This window comes from Petromyzon marinus, chromosome 59 (assembly GCF_048934315.1).
Source record: "Petromyzon marinus isolate PM22_M1 ecotype Great Lakes invasive population chromosome 59, UKy_Petmar_22M1.pri1.0, whole genome shotgun sequence".
Classification (NCBI taxonomy): domain Eukaryota; kingdom Metazoa; phylum Chordata; class Hyperoartia; order Petromyzontiformes; family Petromyzontidae; genus Petromyzon; species Petromyzon marinus.
In genome coordinates, this window is record NC_133725.1 from 20,051,846 (window position 1) to 20,073,233 (window position 21,388).

Below are 21,388 nucleotides of genomic sequence, written 5' to 3' on the forward strand. Positions count from 1 at the left end.
GAAGACCTGAAGCTTAGTGCGGAGCGAGAGACCAGGTAGCTTCCACACAGCGTTACGCAACCAATTAAAAGATATTGCCGCTCGACTGATTCGGAGTGAGACCTCTGCTGTTAAACTGGAGCCGGTCATAAGCACACTGCCCAGGTATGGGAAACTCTCCACTCGCTCCACAACTGCCCCATCACCGATTGGGAGTTGTGGGGGTGGAGTGTCCGATGGTACAATACCCAGGCAGGTGCTTAGTTTGGGTGGGGCTGATGGTAAGGCCCCACCTCTTAGTGGTACGCTCCAGTCTCAGCAGCAGCGTCTCCAACTCCTCCTCTGAATGAGCAGCTATTACCCAATCATCAGCATACATAACGTGGTTGAGCAATACGGAGCCATCCCTTGACCGCACCCGGGCATCGATCAGCCTCCCATTATATCTGTACCATATAGAGATTCCCCCGGTACAGCTATTGAAGGCTTCACGAACTATGTGGTCAAAATAGATGTTAAATAATGTGGGAGCCAGAGGACATCCCTGTCGCACCCCAAGGTGTACAGGTAATGGCTCTGACTCCCGGCCACGTAGTTTTACCCGGGCCCGCTCACCATCATGAAGGTCCTTAATGATCGTGAGCAGAGCGTCAGGTACTCCAAAAGCACGAAGAACAACCCAGAGCCCAGGCCTACTGATGGTATCATAGGCCTTGACCAGGTCAATAAAGCAGAGATGTAGGTCTTGTTGGAATTCCCTACACCTCTGCTGTAGCAGACGGACAGAAAATATGGCATCTGTGCAGGACCGCCCTTTCCTGAAACCACATTGGGGCTCCGCAAGCCTCTCCTCAGCGTGCCTGGCAAGGCGATGCTGAATAATCCTTGCCAGGACCTTTCCCGGCACACTGAGGAGTGAGATGCCCCTGTAGTTGTTACAGTCTGTGCGGTCCCCCTTCTTAAAAAGGGGGACTACCAGGGCATCCTTCCAATCCTGCGGAACCCGTCCAGTGGTCCAGACTGTTGTTATGATGTCATATAGGGCAGTCTGTGCACAAACGCCACCCTCCCTCAGCATTTCGCATGGGAGATCATCTCTGCCCGCTGCCTTTCCTGGTCTCAGACTCCGGATCGCCTTCAGTACTTCCTCAACAGATGGCACCTCAGCCAGCCACTCACAGGGGGTGACTTCTTCCAATATTTGAGGCACCGCAGCCTCAGCAGGGTCATCCTCACTTTGTGCCACGATGTTTTCCTGGCTGAGGGATTTTCCCTCCCCCAGGACCTCACAGAAATGCCCAGCAAATCTGCAAACCTATTCCTGGGGGTTGGAGATTAGATCACCGTTTTTTCCCCTAATGATGGTAATAGGTGTGGCGCTGCAGGTTACTTTTTTGATGGAGTTAAATAGAGATTTGTGATCACGGGCCACGGAGACAGACTCCATCTCCTCAGCAACCCGCGACCACCACCCATCCTTGCAGCGCCTCACGGCTCTCCGAACCTCCGAGCGAAGGCTGCGGTAAGCCTCCTCATTCTCTGACGTGGGATTCTGTAGCCGATGACAGTGGGCCTGTCGTTTTTTCTCAACCATCCTGAACACCTTCTCTGTCAGCCAGGGTCTCTGGGGAGGTCTGGACCGCGTACCCAAAGCAGCCATTGCAGCTGCATGAGTCACAGTCCTAAACCTCGCCCATTTCCCCTCGACATCAGGAGGAGTCGGGGACGATGCCAATCCCAGCCGCAAGCGATGATTAAATTCTCGCTTGCAACTTTCATCAGATAACTGAGACCAGGCCACTTTAGGTTGGCATGGGGTCCTGGGTGTACACCCACCACCGGAGTGGAAGAATGGCAGGCGCATCTTACATATGACTAGTCAATGGTCAGAGGGCAGATCAGCTCCACGGTAGATCCTGGTGTCAAGGACATGGGCTCGCATCCGCTGGTCCGTAACTATGTAGTCCAGCAGATGTTCTTGCTTGGACCCGGCATGCATCCATGATGTTGTGTGGATGCGCCGATGCCAGAACAGCGTGTTGGTAATTACAAGCCCATGGGCTGCACAAAAATCTAGCAGCCTCCTACCGTTGTTATTGAGCTGATCTGGCCCATGCCCTTCAATCACTCCAGACCAGGTGCCAGCATCATGACCAACTCGGCCATTGAAGTCACCCAACATGATGACTCTATCCCGAGGGGCCACTTTAGCCAGCACCTGTGACAGGAGGTCATAGAAGGCATCTGACTCATTGGCTTTGCCTGCATCCTTTCACGGATGTTCATCTTCGGTGGGGGCATAAGTAACCACGACCACCATTCCTCGCCTCCGGTTGATGGGAAGGCGAGCCCAAAGTAGCCTGGGGCTTACAGCTTCCCACACCTCACCGCCACGCTCCCACGCCCCCTTCGTTCTTTTGTTCAACAGAAGAGCCACATCCTGTTGTTTGGCAGTCTGCTGCCCCGAGTAGAGGACTGTCCACCCATCATGGTGGCAGGAGCCAGAACCGGTCCACCGGACCTCCTGAATGCCACAGAGATCCAGGCGGTACCGGTCCAGCTCCCGACAGAGGAGTGGCAGCCTCTCCTCCGCAGTGAGCGTTCGAACATTCCACGTTGCCACCCGTAGTGGTTTTTCGTTGTTTCTGGAGGAGCCCCGAGGGTAGATATTCAATCTCCTGGCTCCGCCAATTGGGGTTTGGCCAGGAGACGTCATAGACGCCTGGCCCCCCGGGGCCTCCGGCACAAGCTTATTAGCTATATACTTAATTCGCGGTTTAGTGGTAATTAATTGAAGGTGGAGGGGTTACCAGCCCCTCGCACCCGTCCAGAGCTCCCGTTTAGACCCTGTGGTGGACACAGATGCCATGAGGGGAGGAGCCAATCGAAATTGGACCTCCCCCCACAGCACTGTCCACGGCAGAGTTGCCCGTCCGGCACCACGAGGAGGTAGGGGGTTGTTTTGCCGGACGGACCTACACACACGTACACACACACGTACAGATACACACGTACACACACACGTACACACACACACGTACACACACACGTACAGACACACACGTACACACACACACGTACACACACACACACGTACAGACACACACGTACACACACACACGTACACACACACACGTACAGACACACACGTACAGACACGATCAGATCGGAACGTGACGTACGTCTAGCGAACGTCATATCCTCACCCCGCCTCACCCCCCTTCTTGTCCTTCCCCCCCCCCTCCGTGCCCCCCCTAACCCCCTCCGTGCCCCCCCTCACCCCCCTCCGTGCCCCCCCTCACCCTAGCTGGGATCCGGAACTCCGCATGACACCGGAGCAGGCGCTGGCTCACGGCTGGCTCCAGAGCGACGACACCGCCAGCCCCAGCGACGACCTCCCCACCACCAGCCGGGCCCTCCCCACCACCAGCCGGGCCCTCCCCACCACCAGCCATGCCCTCCCCACCACCAGCCGGGCCCTCCCCACCACCAGCCGGGCCCTCCCCACCACCAGCCGGGCCCTCCCCAGAGCTGTGAAGCCACGGTGAGGCTCTCTCTGTGTGTATGGGTCTCTGTGGGTCTCTGTGGGTCTCTATGAGTATGGGTCTCTGTGAGTCTCGGTGGGTCTCTATGAGTATGGGTCTCCATGAGTATGGGTCTCTGTGAGTCTCTGTGGGTCTCTATGAGTATGGGTCTCTGTGTGTATGGGTCTCTGTGTGTCTCTGTATGTGTATGGGTCTCTAAGAGTATGGGTCTCTGTGAGTATGGGTCTCTGTGAGTTTCTGTGGGTCTCTATGAGTATGGGTCTCTGTGAGTCTCTGTGGGTCTCTATGAGTATGGGTCTCCATGAGTATGGGTCTCTGTGAGTCTCTGTGGGTCTCTATGAGTATGGGTCTCTGTGTGTATGGGTCTCTGCTGGTCTCTATGAGTATGAGTCTCTGTGAGTCTCTGTGAGTCTCTATGAGTATGGGTCTCTGCTGGTCTCTATGAGTATGGGTCACTGTGAGTCTCTGTGGGTCTCTATGAGTATGGGTCTCTGTGAGTCTCGGTGGGTCTCTATGAGTATGGGTCTCTGTGAGTCTCGGTGGGTCTCTATGAGTATGGGTCTCTATGAGTATGGGTCTCTGTGGGTCTCTGCTGGTCTCTATGAGTATGGGTCTCTGTGAGTCTCTGTGGGTCTCTATGAGTATGGGTCTCTGTGAGTCTCTGTGGGTCTCTATGAGTATGGGTCTCTGTGAGTCTCTGTGGGTCTCTATGGGTATGGGTCTCTATGAGTATGGGTCTCTGTGAGTCTCTGTGGGTCTCTATGAGTATGGGTCTCTATGTGTATGGGTCTCTGTGTGTATGGGTCTCTGCTGGTCTCTATGAGTATGGGTCTCTGTGAGTCTCTGTGGGTCTCTATGAGTATGGGTCTCTGTGTGTATGGGTCTCTGCTGATCTCTATGAGTATAGGTCTCTATGAGTCTCTGTGGGTCTCTATGGGTATGGGTCTCTATGAGTATGGGCCTCTGTGAGTCTCTGTGGGTTTCTATGAGTATGGGTCTCTGTGAGTCTCTGCGGGTCTCTATGAGTATGGGTCTCTATGAGTATGGGTCTCTGTGAGTCTCTGTGGGTCTCTATGAGTATGGGTCTCTGTGAATCTCTGTGGGTGTTTATGAGTATGGGTCTCTATGAGCATGGGTCTCTATGAGTATGGGTCTCTATGAGTATGGGTCTCTGTGAATCTCTGTGGGTGTCTATGAGTCTGTAGAAACTCGTGATGGGCAAGTCCACTCCTGGGGGTGGGGACTGACTGTGACCTCTGGCCGTAGTCGCGCGATGCTGACGTGGTGGTGCTGTGGTGTTGCTGCCTCTCTCTCCACAGAGCTCAGCCGGAGAAGAGGCTCCCATCATCATCATCATCATCCTCCTCCTCCGATGAGGAGGGGGAGGAGGAGGAGCAGGAGGAGGAGGAGAAGGAGGAGGATGAGGAGGAGATGGAGGAGGACGAGGACGAGGAGGAGAATGAGGATGAGGAGGATGAGGATGAGGAGGATGAGGAGGAGGAGGAGGATGAGGAGGATGAGGAGGAGGATGAGGAAGATGAGGATGAGGAGGATGAGGATGAGGAGGATGAGGAGGAGGATGAGGACGAGGAGGAGGAGACGGAGGATGAGGAGGAGATGGAGGAGGACGAGGAGGCGGAGGAGGCGATGGAGGAGGAGGAGTTGGATGAGGATGAGATGGATGAGGAGATAGAGGAGGAAACGGGGGATGAGGAAAAGGATGAGAATGAGGAGCAGGAGAACAAATGTGAGGAGGAGGGGGGTGATGAGGAGACAGAGGAGGAGGTGGAGAAGGTGGTGGTCGTGGTGGTGCAAGAGGTCGAGACGAAGGTGGTGAAGATGGAAGTGAACGAGGACAAGATGGAGGAGGAGGAGGAGAAGACGGAGGAGGAGAAGGAGGAGAAGGACGAGAAGATGGAGGAGAAGGAGGTGGAGGAGGTGGAGGAGGAGACGGATGAGGAGAAGGAGGAGGAGAAGGAGGTGGTGGTGGTGGTGGCCGTGGTGCAAGAGGTCGAGACGAAGGAGTTGGAGGAGGAGACAGAAGAGAACAAGGAGAAGATGGAGAAGATGGAGGAGGTGGAGATGCGGCAACAGCAGAAGAAGGAGGAGGAGGAGAAGAAGAAGAGGAAGCGAGGGGGCTTGGCCCAACTGGGCAGGGCGCTCCGCTCACTCCGGTCGCTCTTCGGCCGCCTGCTGCTGTGTGGTGGACGGCCCACGGCAGAGTAGCGGCGTGGTGGTGGTGGTGGAGTCGGTGCCATCCACCACCACGAGCAGCACCACCACCGCACGCACCACCCACTCACCCCGTAACACCACACTCACCACACACACCCAGCCACACACACCCAGCCCACACACACACACTCACCCCACACACACACACACTCACCCCACACACACACACACTCACCCCACACACACTCACCCCACACACACACTCACCCCACACACACACTCACCACACACACACACACTCACCACACACACTCACCACACACACACACTCACCCCACACACTCCCGTGGGGAAACAGCTGTGGCAGAAGACGAAAGAGTGGAAACCCAGACATGGACTGGACACAGCCACTCTGACTGCACTCACCACACACTCAGCCCACCACTCACTCACCACACACTCAGCCCAGTAGCCTACCCAGGGCCCGCTTACCCCGGGACTCCAGCCCATGCTGGTTTTCATCCGGTGGCAGTCCTCAAAGGAGGAGGATGAGGGAGGGAGTGACCTCGCCACACGGTTTCCAGGACATGGGGAGGGGGAAGGGAGGCCTGGTGCAGGCACTGGGCGAGAAGCCTGTCTAGGCCCTGCCACGTGAAGTTTGTTTAAGAAAAAATGTTATAATTTAATCATATATAGCTCTGTACATAATATCGTAGTTTTGAATGTTATTATTGTAAATATTATAATTATTGTAAGAATGTTGTGTTCTTCTAAGAGGGTTGTTATTGTGCATAAAGTCACCGGGACGTGAGATGACCTTGCGGACGTTGATTTTGTGGGGTCTGGTGCCGTCGATTGTCAGTGACGTGTGGGGTCTGGGTTCATCTTGGCCGTGTCACTGGGGTTTATAATGGGCAGGTAGGGTGGGTTCATCTTGGCCGTGTCACTGGGGTTTATAATGGACAGGTAGGGTGGGTTTATAATGGGCAGGTAGGGTGGGTTTATAATGGACAGGTAGGGTGGGTTTATAATGGGCAGGTAGGGTGGGTTCATCTTGGCCGTGTCACTGGGGTTTATAATGGGCAGGTAGGGTGGGTTTATAATGGACAGGTAGGGTGGGTTATAATGGACAGGTAGGGTGGGTTTATAATGGGCAGGTAGGGTGGGTTTATAATGGGCAGGTATGGTGGGTTCATAATGGATAGGTAGGGTGGGTTTATAATGGGCAGGTAGGGTGGGTTTATAATGAACAGGTAGGGTGGGTTTACAATGGGCAGGTAGGGTGGGTTTATAATTGGCAGGTAGGGTGGGTTTATAATGGGCAGGTAGGGTGGGTATTTAATGGTCAGGTAGGATGGGTTTATAATGGACAGGTAGGGTGGGTTTATAATGGACAGGTAGGGTGGGTTTATAATGGGCAGGTAGAGTGGGTTAATAATGCGCAGGTAGAGTGGGTTTATAATGGACAGGTAGGGTGGGTTTATAATGGGCAGGTAGAGTGGGTTTATAATGGGCACGTAGAGTGGGTTCATAATGGACAGGTGGGGTGGATTTATAATGGGCAGGTAGGATGGGATGGCGATTGGACGCCTTCCCCACGTAAGATGGCGGTTAGGTGCCTTCCCTATGCAAGATGGCGGTTGGGCGCCTTCCCTTGGTCCCTTTCCAAATAGATTGGTCCCTTTCCACGTTAATGGGTCTCTTTGTGAGTCTGTGGGCGTATGTTGTGAGTCTACCGGCGTCCGTTGTGAGTCTGCTTGTGTCCGTTGTGAGTCTGTGGGTGTCCGTTCTGAGTCTGCGGGTGTCTGTTGCGAGTCTGTGGGTGTCCGTTGTGAGTCTTCCGGCGTCCGTTGTGAGTCTGCTTGTGTCCGTTGTGTGTCTGTGGGTGTCTGTTCTGAGTCTGCGGGTGTCTGTTGTGAGTCTGTGGGTGTCTGTTGCGAGTCTGTGGGTGTCCGTTGCGAGTCTGCGGGTGTCTGTTGTGAGTCTGTGGGTGTCCGTTCTGAGTCTGCGGGTGTCTGTTGTGAGTCTGCGGGTGTCTGTTGTGAGTCTGTGGGTGTCCATTGTGAGTCTGTGGGTGTCCGTTGTGAGTCTGCGGGTGTCCGTTGTGAGTCTGTGGATGTCCATTGTGAGTCTGCGGGTGTCCGTTGTGAGTCTGTGGGTGTTCCTTGTGAGTCTGTTGGTGTCCGTTGCGAGTCTGTGGGTGTCTGTTGTGAGTCTGTGGGTGTCCATTGTGAGTCTGCGGGTGTCCGTTGTGAATCTGTGGGTGTTCATTGTGAGTCTGCGGGTGTCCGTTGTGAGTCTGTGGGTGTTCATTGTGAGTCTGTGGGTGTCCGTTGCGAGTCTGTGGGTGTCCGTTCTGAGTCTGCGGGTGTCTGTTGTGAGTCTGCGGGTGTCCGTTGTGAGTCTGTGGGTGTCCGTTGCGAGTCTGTGCGTGTCCGTTGTGAGTCTGCGGGTGGTGTTAGTGATTGTGGTTGTTAGTAGTGGTGATAGTGGTGGTGTTACTGGTGTTAGTGATGGTGGTGTTGGTGGTATTAGTGATGGTGGTGTAAGTGAGGTGATCAGATGCCATGGTGGTCCCCATCTTTAAGAAGGGAGACCGCACAGACTGTAACAACTACAGGGGCATCTCACTCCTCAGTGTGCCGGGAAAGGTCCTGGCAAGGATTATTCAACACTGCCTTACCAGGCATGCTGAGGAGAGGCTTGCGGAGCCCCAATGTGGTTTCAGGAAAGGGTGGTCCTGCACAGATGCCATATTTTCTGTCCGTTTGCTAAAGCAGAGGTGTAGGGAATTCCAACAAGACCTACATCTCTGCTTTATTGACCTGGTAAAGGCCTATGACACCATAAGTAGGCCTGCTCTCTGGCTTCTTCGTGCTTTCGGAGTCCCTGACCCGCTGCTCACGATCTTTAAGGACCTTCATTATGGTGAGCGGACCCGGGTAAAACTACATTGCCGGGAGTCGGAGCCATTCCCTGTTCACCTTGGGGTGCGACAGGGATGTCCTCTGGCTCCAACATTATTTAACATCTATTTCGACCACGTAGTTCGTGAGGCCTTCAGTAGCTGTACCGGAGGAATTTCCATCTGGTACAGATACAGTGGGAGGCTGATCAATGCCCGGATGCCGTCAAGGGATGGCTCCCTATTGGTCAACCACGTTATGTATGCCGATGACGTGATAATTGCGGCTCACTCAGAGGAGGAGTTGGAGGCGCTGCTGCTAAAACTGGAGTGTGCCACTAAGAGGTGGGGCCTTACCATCAGCCCCACCAAAACGAAGCACCTGCCTGGGTATTTTGTACCATCGAGCACTCCACCCCCACAACTCCCAATCGGTGATGGGGCAGTTGTGGAGAGAGTGGAAAGTTTCCCATACCTGGGCAGTGTGCTCATGACCGTCTCCGGTTTAACAGCAGAAGTCTCACTCCGAATCAGTCGAGCGGCATTATCTTTTCAGCAGTTGGGTAACGCTGTGTGGAAGCTACCTGGTCTGTCGCTCCACACGAAGCTTCGGGTCTTCTCAGCCACAGTCATTCCCTCCCTTCTCTACGCTTGTGAAACGTGGACCCCCCTAATGGAACATCTTTGCCGGTTAGAAACGTTGAGGCTGGCCTGCCTCCGATCAATCCTGGGTTTAACAAGGCTGGATTGTGTGAGGAGCTCACAAATCCTCGAAAGATCTGGACAAAGCCCCATCAGTGAGCTCCTCCGGCAGTCAAGGCTGCGTTGGCTGGGCCATGCAGCCTGCATGCCCAATCACCGCATGCCCAAGCAGATTTTATTTGGCCGGATCGAGGGGGCTGAACGGACGCAGCACGGGCTAGAGAAGAGATGGAATGATGTGGTACAGCAGGATGTGGAGCTGAGTGGACTTGCCGATAACTGGTACCAGCTGTGTCAAGATCGGCCTCTGTGGAAGAGGCTCGTGAAGGACGCTACTGGGCAGTTGGAGGCAGTTGCCCTCCAACAACAACGGAGAGCGCAGGAACGACGCTCCCAACAACGAGCAGAGCGCCGGATGGCTAAAGCACAGCAAGTTGGCACAGTAAGGGGCACAGGTGGTGCATCAGCCAGTCATCTCAGTCAGTCGACCTGTGGCACCTGGGTCTGCCCCGTGACCTCCTGCCAGCGGGCGGGCGTTCGACACTTCACTTGGCCTCAAGGTGCACATGGCCTGGCACAAGCGTCGTGGTGACATCACCGCCACTTAGTGGCGAATGGCGATTGTTGTTGTTGGTGTTAGTGATGGTGGAATTTTTGTTGCTGGTGTTAGTCGTGGTGGTGTTAGTGATGGTGGTATTATTGGTGCTGGTAGTGGTGTTCGTGGTGGTCTTAGTGGTGGTGTTAGTGTTGGTGGTATTATTGGTGGTGGTGTTAGTAGTGGTGTTAGTTATGGTGTTAGTGGGGTAGTGTAGCGGTTAGCGCGCTGCTCTAAGAACCTGGCGACCTGGGTTTGATTCCCGCTCACAGCCAACATTGGTGACGATTATCTGAACTGGTCCTGGGCCTCACCCTAGATCGACTCAGCCTTAAATGAGTACCTGGTGGGAGGTGCAAACATTGCCACTGGGGAGACAAAGGCGGCCGGGCGTGGTGTTGGCTACCCACCCTCTCGTGTGCCGTGCCGGCCTTCATAGGTGCTCGCGGACAGCACTTGCCCCAACAGTCTGTTAAGGCTATACGGGGGATCTTTGTCTTTGTTCGTGGTGTTAATTGTGGTGTTAGTAGTGGTGTTCGTAGTAGTGGTGTTCGTAGTGGTGGTGTTCGTAGTGGTGGTGTTGGTGGTGTTAGGAGTAGTGTTAGTAGTGGTGTCCGAACAGAGGAGCAACGCTCACGACAACAACCTTTGAGCCGGGCATCTAAAATGCAGCAAGTTGGCACAGTCATCTCAGTCAGACAACTCATGGCACCTGGGTCTGACCTGTGACCGCCTGTCAGTGAGCCTTCGGCACTTCACGTGGTCTCAAAGTGCACCTGGCCTGGCACAGGCGCCGTGGTCACATCACCGCTACTTAGTGGCGAATGGCAGTTGTTGTTTTTTGTATTTTTCGTATTGTGTGACTGGTGAGGATGTGAGTCCGTGTTGATGAGAGTCCGCATTGTGACGTGACGTGGATTTAGACGTGGGTGTGTCATGCCCCTTCAACTCTGCGTGTCCCTTGCCTCTGTCTGCCGCTCTCCACGCAGAGACCCGGACCGCGCGAGAGACACCGTGAGCTCTGAGCACCCTCGTCTGCAAGTTGCTACCATGGAGGTACATGTGGCTCCTCGACTCGTGTGGTGAAGTATGGGTGGACGTGTGTTCTCCCCTCTGCGTGTGCCTACCTGTCACCTGTATACCTGGGTGTGCTTCTCCTTGCCCGCCTAAGTGTGTGCGCGTCTATCAGAGTGTCTCTCCGAGATCCTGTTGGTGTACGTGCCCGTCTACGCGTGAGCATCTACAGCGCTGTTATCTATCCACTGATGGATGAACGCCTCTCTCCCTGAGACCCTACTACCCCTCACATCCTGTGATGGAATAATCTGCCAAGCGCCGATTTCGTCGCACCATCTCTCTAGCGGCTCTCCTCTCTGATGTGTTCTGTTCCTTGGTTGTCGCTCCGTTATTATTCTTGACCGTGAGCCATTGTTGTCCCTCCTAGCCATGGCTCGTCCGGCCCGAGTCCCACTCACTCCTCTTAACAGTTTGAACGATGCCATTGACCTGCGTGTGACCTCGAAATCCACACGTCTTTCATTGTAAATCCAAGCATGGCAACTGATATTGGCCAAATATCCCAACGCTGAGAACTGGCAACATCTCGGCAGGACCCTCCTGAATGTGGAGCCCAGGATGTCAGAGATGCTGGCTCAGTGCTCGCCCACTGCACTTGCTCCAACATCTTAATCAAGCCCATGTGGTGGACGTTTGTCTTTGTGTGTGTAGATCAGCCGAGCTGGAGAGGCTCGGAGTAACGGCGAGTCTTGCACCACGTGGAGTGCGCTGTCCTCAGCGCGCACCGGCTCCATCCGCAGCAAATCGCCACAAGGTAAGAATAGAAATGAGTGACGTCAAGATGGCCACGCTGAATGGTGGGACATCACGACGGTCATGTTTCAAGGGGGACGTCACAGTGACCATGATGCATGGGGGACTTCATGGTGGCCATGTTGCATGGGTGATGTACCGTTCGAATTTTGCCGTTCTCTGGTCTAACACCGACGAGACAAGGTCATAAAGAAGGCTGTCTCTGGTGCGGGCCAGTCAGTTTCAAAGACAATGCCCATATATTATCGGAGCATGTTTGTTTGCATATTTTTCCACAAGTACGTGTGGTAAATGCAGACTTGATGCCTTGCAAAAGGTATCTATTTGGTGTTTGAACATATTAACACCTGTTTTTGTGCCAGAAAGGGTAAAAGCTATTCTTATTTCATAAAATCCTTCTTGGCATATCTGTGTTATATTTATCTAATTCGTTAACCCCGTTTTCAAACCCAAGCAACCTAAGATGTCCTCAGAGCTGCATATAGCTGGACATCGAACAAAGATGGTCACTGCATGGCACGCTTTCAGATGTGCTTCTGCAGTCATCTGGAATGCTCTTCCGACATTAGGCAGCCACTGGAGCGATGCACTTTTAAATCAATAATTTTTGCGAACTTGTTAGTTTGTTGCCTTTCCCCCTCACTTCTGATTAGCAGGGCTGCCGAAGCACGGTTTAACATACGGACATAACTGGTATTGGCCAAAACATCCAAATCCCCTGCAAATTCCTCAAATTGGGATCACACAGCAGACGTAATGACAGCAGCGTCGCCCCCATTCTCTGTAAAGCATCTGCAGGAACCTCCTGAAAAGGAATCTTGAGACTTTTTGAGGCTGTGCTGCTTAAATGAAAGATCACCGACAGCTGTTGTTATTCTCTTGCCTGCAGCAATCCTGGCTCTCTTTGGCCCACAAATGACCCACCGGGAGAAGTTGGAGCTTGTCGCCATACAGGAAGTATGGTACTTTGCGCTCCGCAACAGATCCCGGGGACACAACAACGATGGATACGACGACCACGAACATCATTACATTCCGGTGAGACTCGCCACAAAGCCCCCGCCGTGGGGGCGGTCACAGGGCGCAGCAGTCGCGGGGTTCGTGGCTTCTTGTCATTGCAATTTAAGCACCAACCAACCAGAGAAAGCACACGTGCACTCTCCCACACACTTCACAATCAGAAGTGTATTTCCCAAGTTAAGCCCATTGAGCTAAAGAGCTTTTTTTAGGGTGACTCGGCCAGCAGACATCAGAGCATTCCACAATTACAGATTTAAGAAAACCAAACGCTTAATAAAAGCAATTATTTCGTAAAATAATGCTCACATGTTGTGATTTTCAAAATATAGTCAGTCTAAATTTGTGTAATTTTGTGCAGGTCCACCATGAGCACCTCCACTACCGCTATGAGGTGCTGAAGAAGATTGGGGATGGAGCTCAAAGCCAGGTGATCCGGTGCCTTGACCAAAAGATGAACACCCTGGTGGCAGTGAAGATCTTGAGATCACCATTGAGGTAAGAATTCAGAGTTGTGTCGTCACAAGGACGACGTTGTTGTTATGTCCAGTGCTGTGGGCGGCCGTGTGATGAGGTGGTGACAACTCGTGCCTCACGTAGAGGGTCCCCGGTTCGACTCCTGACTCGGGTGTCCTCCTGTGTGGAGTTTGTATGTTCTCCCCCTGTTCTGGATCAGTTCACTCTTACATTACATTAAGTCTTCATTTAACCCGGTAGATGCATTCCTGAAAAGTGCCGCATTAAGGGAAAGCACATTAAGCAAACATAATATCCCCATATATAATGTAACGATAAAGTTTTGCAAGATATAATACACGCACACAGTGATGTAAAGAGATCAATAACGGAGGGCATGCTGTCACGTCACGTGATCATTCCGCATTCCACCTACTGTGTCATACCGCTCAGCCTTGCAATTTTATAGCGGGCACATTCCACGTTATAATGGGCGCCTTCCTGCATTAGAACAGAAGCATTCCGGATTATAATGGGTGCGGTCCGTGTTATAACGGGAGCCTTCCACATTATCATGGGCACGTTCCACGCTATAAAAGGCGTGTTCCACGCTGTAATGGGGTTGTCCCATGTCATAACGGGCGTGTTACATGTTATAACGGGTGCGTTCTGCGTTATAGCAGCTACTTCATGGGACCTCCTTTGCCAGTACCAAAATATACTCCCAAAGAAGGTCCATGATGTAGCCGTTCACCCTGAGCTCTCATTACTCTGATAACGCTTGTCTTTGTGCTGTACACCTTTTGGCGTACTCTGGTCTAACATCGTTTTTGAGACGAGGCTCAAAAGAAAGCTGTCTCTGGTGTGGACCAATCAGTTTCAAAGACAATGCATATATTATCAGAGTATGTTTTTTGTTTGCATTCTGACCACAAGTATTATGGTTAATGCAGACATGATTCCTTGTAAAAGGTTTCAGTTTGGTGTTTTAACATCTTAACACCTGTTTTGTTGCCAGAAAAAAAGGGAAAATCTATTCTGATATTTTGGTACTGGCAAAGGAGGTCCCATGATATCCCACGTTATAATGCCTTGCTCTGTGAGAGCCACATTTAGTCACGACTCAGCTGTGGCTCAGTCTCTAAAACTCAGGCTCAGCTCTCGCTCAGCCGTGGTTTGGCTCAGGCTTGAGCCGCTCAGCTGCTGTTAAAGATACATGAGTGGCTCAGCCGTGGCTTGGCTCAGCTTCTGGGAATCCTGAGTGTGGCTGGGGCCATGCTCGGAGTCGGCTCAATTCACACATTAGGGAATCACTACGTTCAGGCAACACCCCAAACCCCCTTCTATCCCTTGCTTATTTGATCCTCTTCCCGATCCTTTCTGGAACCTTCCATGAGCGCGGTACCGGAACTCACAATGCCATTACACTTGGGGAACGTATATTTATTTATTTAATTCGGAATAGAATTTGTTTCTGGTCATTCCTTTAGCAAGTCTAAGTCATGATTCATTTGTGGATTTTCTCTGCACAGCTCCAAGGATGATAAATTTCAGAGAAAGGAGCTCCAGATGGCTCTGGAACTTCAGGGCGAGGGCAGTGATGAGGAGTACAACATCATCAAAGTCCTGAACCATTTTGACTTCAGAGGACACCACTGCATTGTCCTGGAGCTGTTGAAGTACGTACCATGTGTTCCCACCGCCCCCCCCCCCCCCCCCCCATAGCGTGGTTAACTACATTAGCTAAACTAAAACTTTTATTTAACAGGTAAAGCCCACTGCCCTATCAGTTATTTTTCACAAGCGGCCTGGCTACAAATGATAGCTAAAAAAAATGGCTGATGTGGAAATGTATAGCAGCCAAATACTCTAAACACATGTTTCTAAATGTGGAGGGACAAACCAGAGAACCCGGAGAAAAATCCACGTGACCAGGGGTAGAACATGCAAACTCAAAATATACATGCGTCACGGTCGGGATCAAAGCCCCGATCTCTTCCACACCAGGGGAGGGTGATAACGTCACACCACCGGGGCTAGATGTTACTTTTGGGATTCCTGTGCCACCCACGCATTGTGATACTGTGGAGCTGTAATGTGTCCCGGGTGCACGAGGCCACTCCTCTTTTCTCAATCAGCCCCGCCCACTTTTATATAGCCACGCCTCCACTCGATCAGCAGGTTGGCTGCAGCGCAGTGGTGACGCTTGTGCCCCTCGGTGAAAATCCCTGAGTTCGATTCTCAACTCGGACGCCTTTCTGCGTGGAGTTTGTATCTCCTAATGGATAATTCCACCACCCGGAAACAGAGCCAATGAAAGCAAGTGGACAGATGTGCTAACTGATTTGGTTTATCAACAAACCGATGACCTAAACCCACACTGAGCTATGAATCATATTAGTCGTGAATGTGCAAATATCATATTAATATTGTCGTTATCAGAATCCACGCAGTATTGCAGGGTATGACACTGACGCTGCTTCGTTGTTGTCATTGTTGTTGCTGCTGCTGCCTCTTTCACAGGGAGAGCCTCTATGATGTGATTACGGAAGCGGGGTTCCGGAAATTGCACATGGGGATGGTGAAAACTTACACCAGGGGCATCCTCAAGTTCCTTTGCCACACCAAGGCCAGGAGCATCATCCATGCAGACATCAAGCCAGTGAGTGGACACAGCAATCAGCGTGACTTTGTTCCGGAGTTGTGTCATTATTGGGGACTCGGTCCATAGAGAAAACTAACCACGTTGGTCACAGGGTCGATGTGTTAGCTCTGTCCGTCTATCTGGAAGGAAGCAGGGTCACCTTACCTCTGGTGATGATCTGGTATGAATTAAACTGTCGTGTAGAGTCGTGTCGCTATTGCGGGACTCACCACAGATAAAACCAGCAATGTAGATGACAGCGTTGCCCCAAACTTTGGGAAACACAAACCGGAGCCGAAAAGAATGATTTTCAAAACGTGCCAAACACGCGTTTGAACTGACAGCTGCCCGTTGTCAGCTTCCATGCTGTGAATGGAAAACTTCCCAAGACAAACGTGCGGTGGAAAGCGTCACGAAATCCGTGCGCCCTCGAGTGTGTTTTTTGGTCCGTAACTCGTTATCGGGCAGCTGTGAGCAACTAGGATAAGTTGTCTATAGAGCCGCACCCTTTTACTTAGATGGTGCTTCAGAGAGCTTTAAATGTGATGAGCCTCGACTAACATCGCTCATCTTGACGCATTTGAAAGGGGCACCCCCAGTGGCAGCTGTCAGAAAACAGCGAATGTTGCACTTGACTCAAGGTTGATGACGGCGCTACGCCTCACCTAGTTCCCCTGTTTAGTTTGCACCGTGGTACGTGATTGATCCACTGCTGGCTGAATGCTATCGGCGTAACCTCCGAGTGTGAATTACTTCTGCCTTTCTTCCTTTAGGAAAATGTTCTACTCAAGGATACCGTGACTGGCACCATCAGGGTCACGGACTTTGGCACCAGCTTTTTTGTGAAAAGGCAACGTGAGTAACCTCACCTGGGTGTGAGTTTCTGCGTGTGGGTGTGAGTTTCTGCGTGTGGGTGTGTCTGTGTTCCAGTGTGTGTGTGTGTGTGCAAGTCTCTTAGTGTCTGTACATGTGACAGTGTGTGATAACGATGCTGTTCATGACACAGTGAGTATACACACACACGTACTTATATATTCGTTGTTGTTGTGCAGCTCTGCATGTGGGTGGGACCCTGCCATACCTCTCTCCGGAGGTATTGCTGGGCTACAGATTAACGTGTGCAGTGGACATGTGGGCACTGGGCTGCACAGTGGCGGAGTTGGCGACCGGCAGGAAATTATTCCATTCGGACAGCCGCGATGACCACCTCCCGTGCTGCATGGAGGTATTTCCAACTGGACGTTCACCCGCTCGTGATTCCCCCCTCCTTTCTTGAAGTTGTAGGCTATGGGGGGGGGGGAGCCAGGAGAGGGGGGGCGATTGGCTACTTGGTGATCTGGCGAATGGCAGCCATCGTATGTTTTATGCGTGTACACGTGTGTGTCTTGAACGTGTGGGGGGAGGAGTGGTGTAGCGGTTAGCGTGCTCAGCTACAAACCCGGTAATGCGAGTTTGATTCCAATTCACGGCCAACATCAGTGAGGATTATCTGAACCGGTACTGGGCATCCCCTAGTACAAATCAGCCTCAAATGAGTACCTGGTGCCGTGTGCACCTGCTTCAATATGGCCAACTATCCCCTCTCTGTGTGTACCACAGTCCTGGCCCTCAACAGGTGCCGCTACTGTTGCTGCTGCTGTTTCTACTCACTACTAAAAGCACTTGCCCCTACAGTCTGCTGCGGCTACACGGGTGACTTTTGCCTTTATCTCAACCATGTGCAGATCCTTGGGTTGCCTCCAAGATGCATTATGTATGCAGCTCCTGACGGAATGCACTACTTTGGTTAGTTGAAGGGTGGGGCGAGCAACTGGACGGATTCAGTGTTAGGGTGTGGCCTGGAGCTGTTGTAGTATTTTGGGGGGGTGGCCATGCGGGGGGGCCTCTTTGTATTTTCAATTCCTTGGGTGAGTGGGTGTGTAAATGGGCGCGTGGGCAAGTGGGTAGGTGGGCAAAGTGGTGGTTGGTGACTGTGTGTCTCTCCTGCTGTGCATGTCTCCTGCAGATCGTTTGGGCATGATGTTCTCCCCAGTCAAGAGAAGGGTGCCAGGGAGCTTGTCACTTCACGGGGCACTCAAAAGCCACGACCCGGAGTTTGTTGACTTTGTCAGCTCCTGCCTGCGGTAAGAATCATCCCCCACCCCCTCCCCCCTCCCCATGAGGATTTCTCCCACCAAGGTGATCAACGATCGCCCTCCACCGATCACCAGGAAGATGTGGAGCTGAGTTAACCTGCCGATAACCAGTACCACCGGTGTTAAGATCGCCCTCTTTGGAGGTCCGTTAAAGATGCTCCTCGGCAGTGCGAGGCTCAGGGCATTATTAGAGTACCGCGTATTGAAGGATTGCCGCTGCTACCAAGACTACCGCTGATGCCGTGCGATCCTGGACCTCGTGGGAGAAGGGAAGGAACGTCAATCCTCTCACCACGCCTCTCTCAGCATGTGAGCCACGTGTGACCCCGGTGCGTCTCTCAACAGATGGGATCCGGATTGTCGTATGACGCCAGCGCAGGCGCTGGGTCACAGCTGGCTCCGGACCGTGGCCACCAGCACCACCAGCAACGCCACCGCCACCACCATTGCTGCTCCTGGCAGTGTACAGTGTTTTGGAGCTGCTGAGTGATGGTAAGCCATGAGTTGCTTGTCCAATGTTCAAGGCAGTCCATAGGGAGGTGTGGGGCCCGGGGCAAGTCACAATTAAATCGGAAGTATTACCAACAATACAGGGGTTTTTTCGGTTAGATCGCATAGATATACATGTGTTGTTAAACTCACCACCACCCAACACAGCCAATTAGTAAGGTGTATCATGTAAACAAAATGTGCCAATTAGTTACTAGATCAGCACACCAGTGTTGGAAAGTAAACCCACCACATTTACTATTCGAGTACGACATTTTGCCGGGGATTGCAACCAGCCTCATAAGGTGACGGCCAGAATTGTGGAGAAATACTCCTGTTTCGGTCTTAGTGATAAATGTGAATGTGATGTCATCATTTGTGAGCCAATCTGGTGCGAAAGCCTACGTGTTAAAAAGACATTTGATGTCTGACACCGTGACATCGAAGCAGAGGGCCGCCAAAAGCACGGTGCCTGGGGCGGTTTCCTCAGTACACCGTACCCGGGGGACGGCTCTGCTCCCGTTAATGTATTTATATTTATTACTACTACCCTTATTTAGCCAGCATGAGCCTCACTCAGTCTCAAGACTCTTTTTCAGTAGAGTCCTGCCAAGTTGTTTGCAGTACAGAACAAATTTGCTTTTGCTACTGCTGCTATGTGATCCCAATTGAGTGATTTGGAGGTTCAATTTCTAACACTGGCGAGGATGTCCATCCAACACTGGTTGCGTGGCGTGTGTCAGGGTTCAGTTACGTGGAGGAAAATGCCAAACCCAAAGGAATGAAAGTTACATTTTAATGTACAATTTTATTGAGGGACTGTGTGTTGTCTTGGAGGGGTCTGGGGCTGTTTTTGTTGATGTTTTGCTGCCTTGCCCAAGTTTACATTTAGTGTTGAAAATCTGGCAGGATTTTATGTACTTTGTGCTTTTGTGCTCAATTTTTTGTGACTTGCTTACATTTTTACACGTTGCACTCCTCTTGTTTGTTGTAACTTGCTGACCCTGTGCCTCGACTGCATATCTGTGAAAGAAGAGCTTCATAGCTTATCGGATTCCTCTTCATCCAGTCTAAATAATGTATTCTGATTTTGGAAACCAATGCAGGACAAAACGGGGGGGGGGGGTAGAACACACTCCACATTCCACACGGAGAAAGTGGCCCAAGTATGGGAATCAAACCCAGGTCCCTCTTTGACTGAGTTCCAGCCCTGCTGCCTGCAAACGAACACATGTACAGTTCAAACCCCACGTATACATTCGGTTATATACGGATGTATTTTTATAATTGGTTCCTGGGTGAGGACAAATAATGAGGCAGCCATATCTTTACCATGTAGCCCTTCATCCTTTGTGATATCGCAAGACTAATGCCCATTCTGTAACCAGACCCACGATGGGCAAAGGTATGCTGCATTATTGCACCATCGTTATTAGCCTGGTCAATCTATCTCTGCACACAGTCCGTACGCGGACGATGGTGGGGGGGGGGGGGGCTGTGATCTCTGCTGTAGCAGGAAGTTGGAACGGTGTCGTGCGCATCTCTTTATAGAGCGGAGCCGGCCCTGCCCCCATCCTCCGCGCTTGCCCTGGCCTCTAAATGGAAGCTGACGTTTGTGGTGGAAGAGGAGACCCTGGTGGAGGAGCTGGTGGTGCAGGAGGAGACCCTGGTGGAGGAGCTGGTGGTGCAGGAGGAGACCCTGGTGGAGGAGCTGGTGGTGCAGGAGGAGGAGACCCTTGTGGAGGAGCTGGTGGTGCAGGAGGAGGACACCCTGGTGGAGGAGCTGGTGGTGCAGGAGGAGACCCTGGTGGAGGAGCTGGTGGTGCAGGAGGGGGAGGAGACCCTGGTGGAGGAGCTGGTGGTGCAGGAGGAGACTCTGGTGGAGGAGCTGGTGGTGCAGGAGGAGACCCTGGTGGAGGAGCTGGTGGTGCAGGTGGAGGAGGAGACCCTGGTGGAGGAGCTGGTGGTGCAGGAGGAGGAGACCTTGGTGGAGGAGCTGGTGGTGCAGGACGAAGAGGAGATGGAGGGGGAGACAGAGGAGGTGGAGATGAAGAAGGAGCAGGAGGAGGAGATGGTGGTGCAGGAGATGGTGGTGGAGGAGATGACAAGGAAAGAGGATCAGGCGATGGTGATGCAGGAGGAGAAGAGGAAGCGAGGGGGCCTGGCCCGCATAGGGAGAACCATCCGTTCACTCCTCCGACGCGCGCTGCTGTGTGGTGGCCGGTCCACCACACAGTAGAGGTGGTGGTCATGGATCGTTGTGAACCACGACCACTATCACCACACCCACCACATGCACACTCCACACATACACCCCCCTGTGATACCCACCACCCACCACACACACCCTGCACCCACCAACCCCGTGACACCCACCACACACTACACAAAGGGCTAGGGGTTTAGAGGGTTAGGGGTTTATAAAGTTATGGGTTTAGAGGTTTTGGGGTATTTTGGGGATAAGGGGTTTATATGTTTAGGTATTTCGAGGGTTATAGGGTTTAGGGGTTGAGAGTGTTAGGGGTTTAGGGGATTCTAGAGTTAGGGGTTTAGAGGGTTAGGGTTTTAAGGGTAAAGGGGTTTAAAGGGTTAGGTGTTTAGAGGATTAGGCTATTAGGGGTATAGGGTTTTAAAGAGTTAGGGGTTTAGGGGTTCAAAAAATATGGTTTTAAGGGTAGAGGGGTTAAGAGGGTTAGTAATTTAGAGGGTTTTGGGTTTAAAGATTTTGTGTTTAAGGGTTTAGGTTAGGGGTTCAGTGGGTTAGAGGTTTGGGGGTTTATGGGTTAGGATTTTAGAGCGTGATGGGTTTAGACCGTTATGGTTTTAAGGGTAAAGAGGTTTTGAGGGTTGAGTTTTAGAGGGTTACAGTTTAGAAGGTTATGGTTTTAAAGGGTTCTCGGTTTAGATAATTAGGTG

At 52.2% G+C, this 21,388-nt stretch overlaps 1 protein-coding gene across 1 annotated transcript in view; it reads left to right on the forward strand.

Annotated features, from left to right (window-relative positions):
* Positions 1-3,555, forward strand: part of LOC142905937 (dual specificity tyrosine-phosphorylation-regulated kinase 2-like) — a 119,224-nt gene extending 115,669 nt beyond the window's left edge. Inside the window, exon 12 of the mRNA XM_076053170.1 lies at positions 3,287-3,555. Coding sequence (XP_075909285.1) covers positions 3,287-3,527 — 241 coding nt within the window. The 3' untranslated portion in view covers positions 3,528-3,555. The remainder of the gene's footprint in view (positions 1-3,286) is intronic.
* Positions 3,556-21,388: the final 17,833 nt, after the last annotated feature.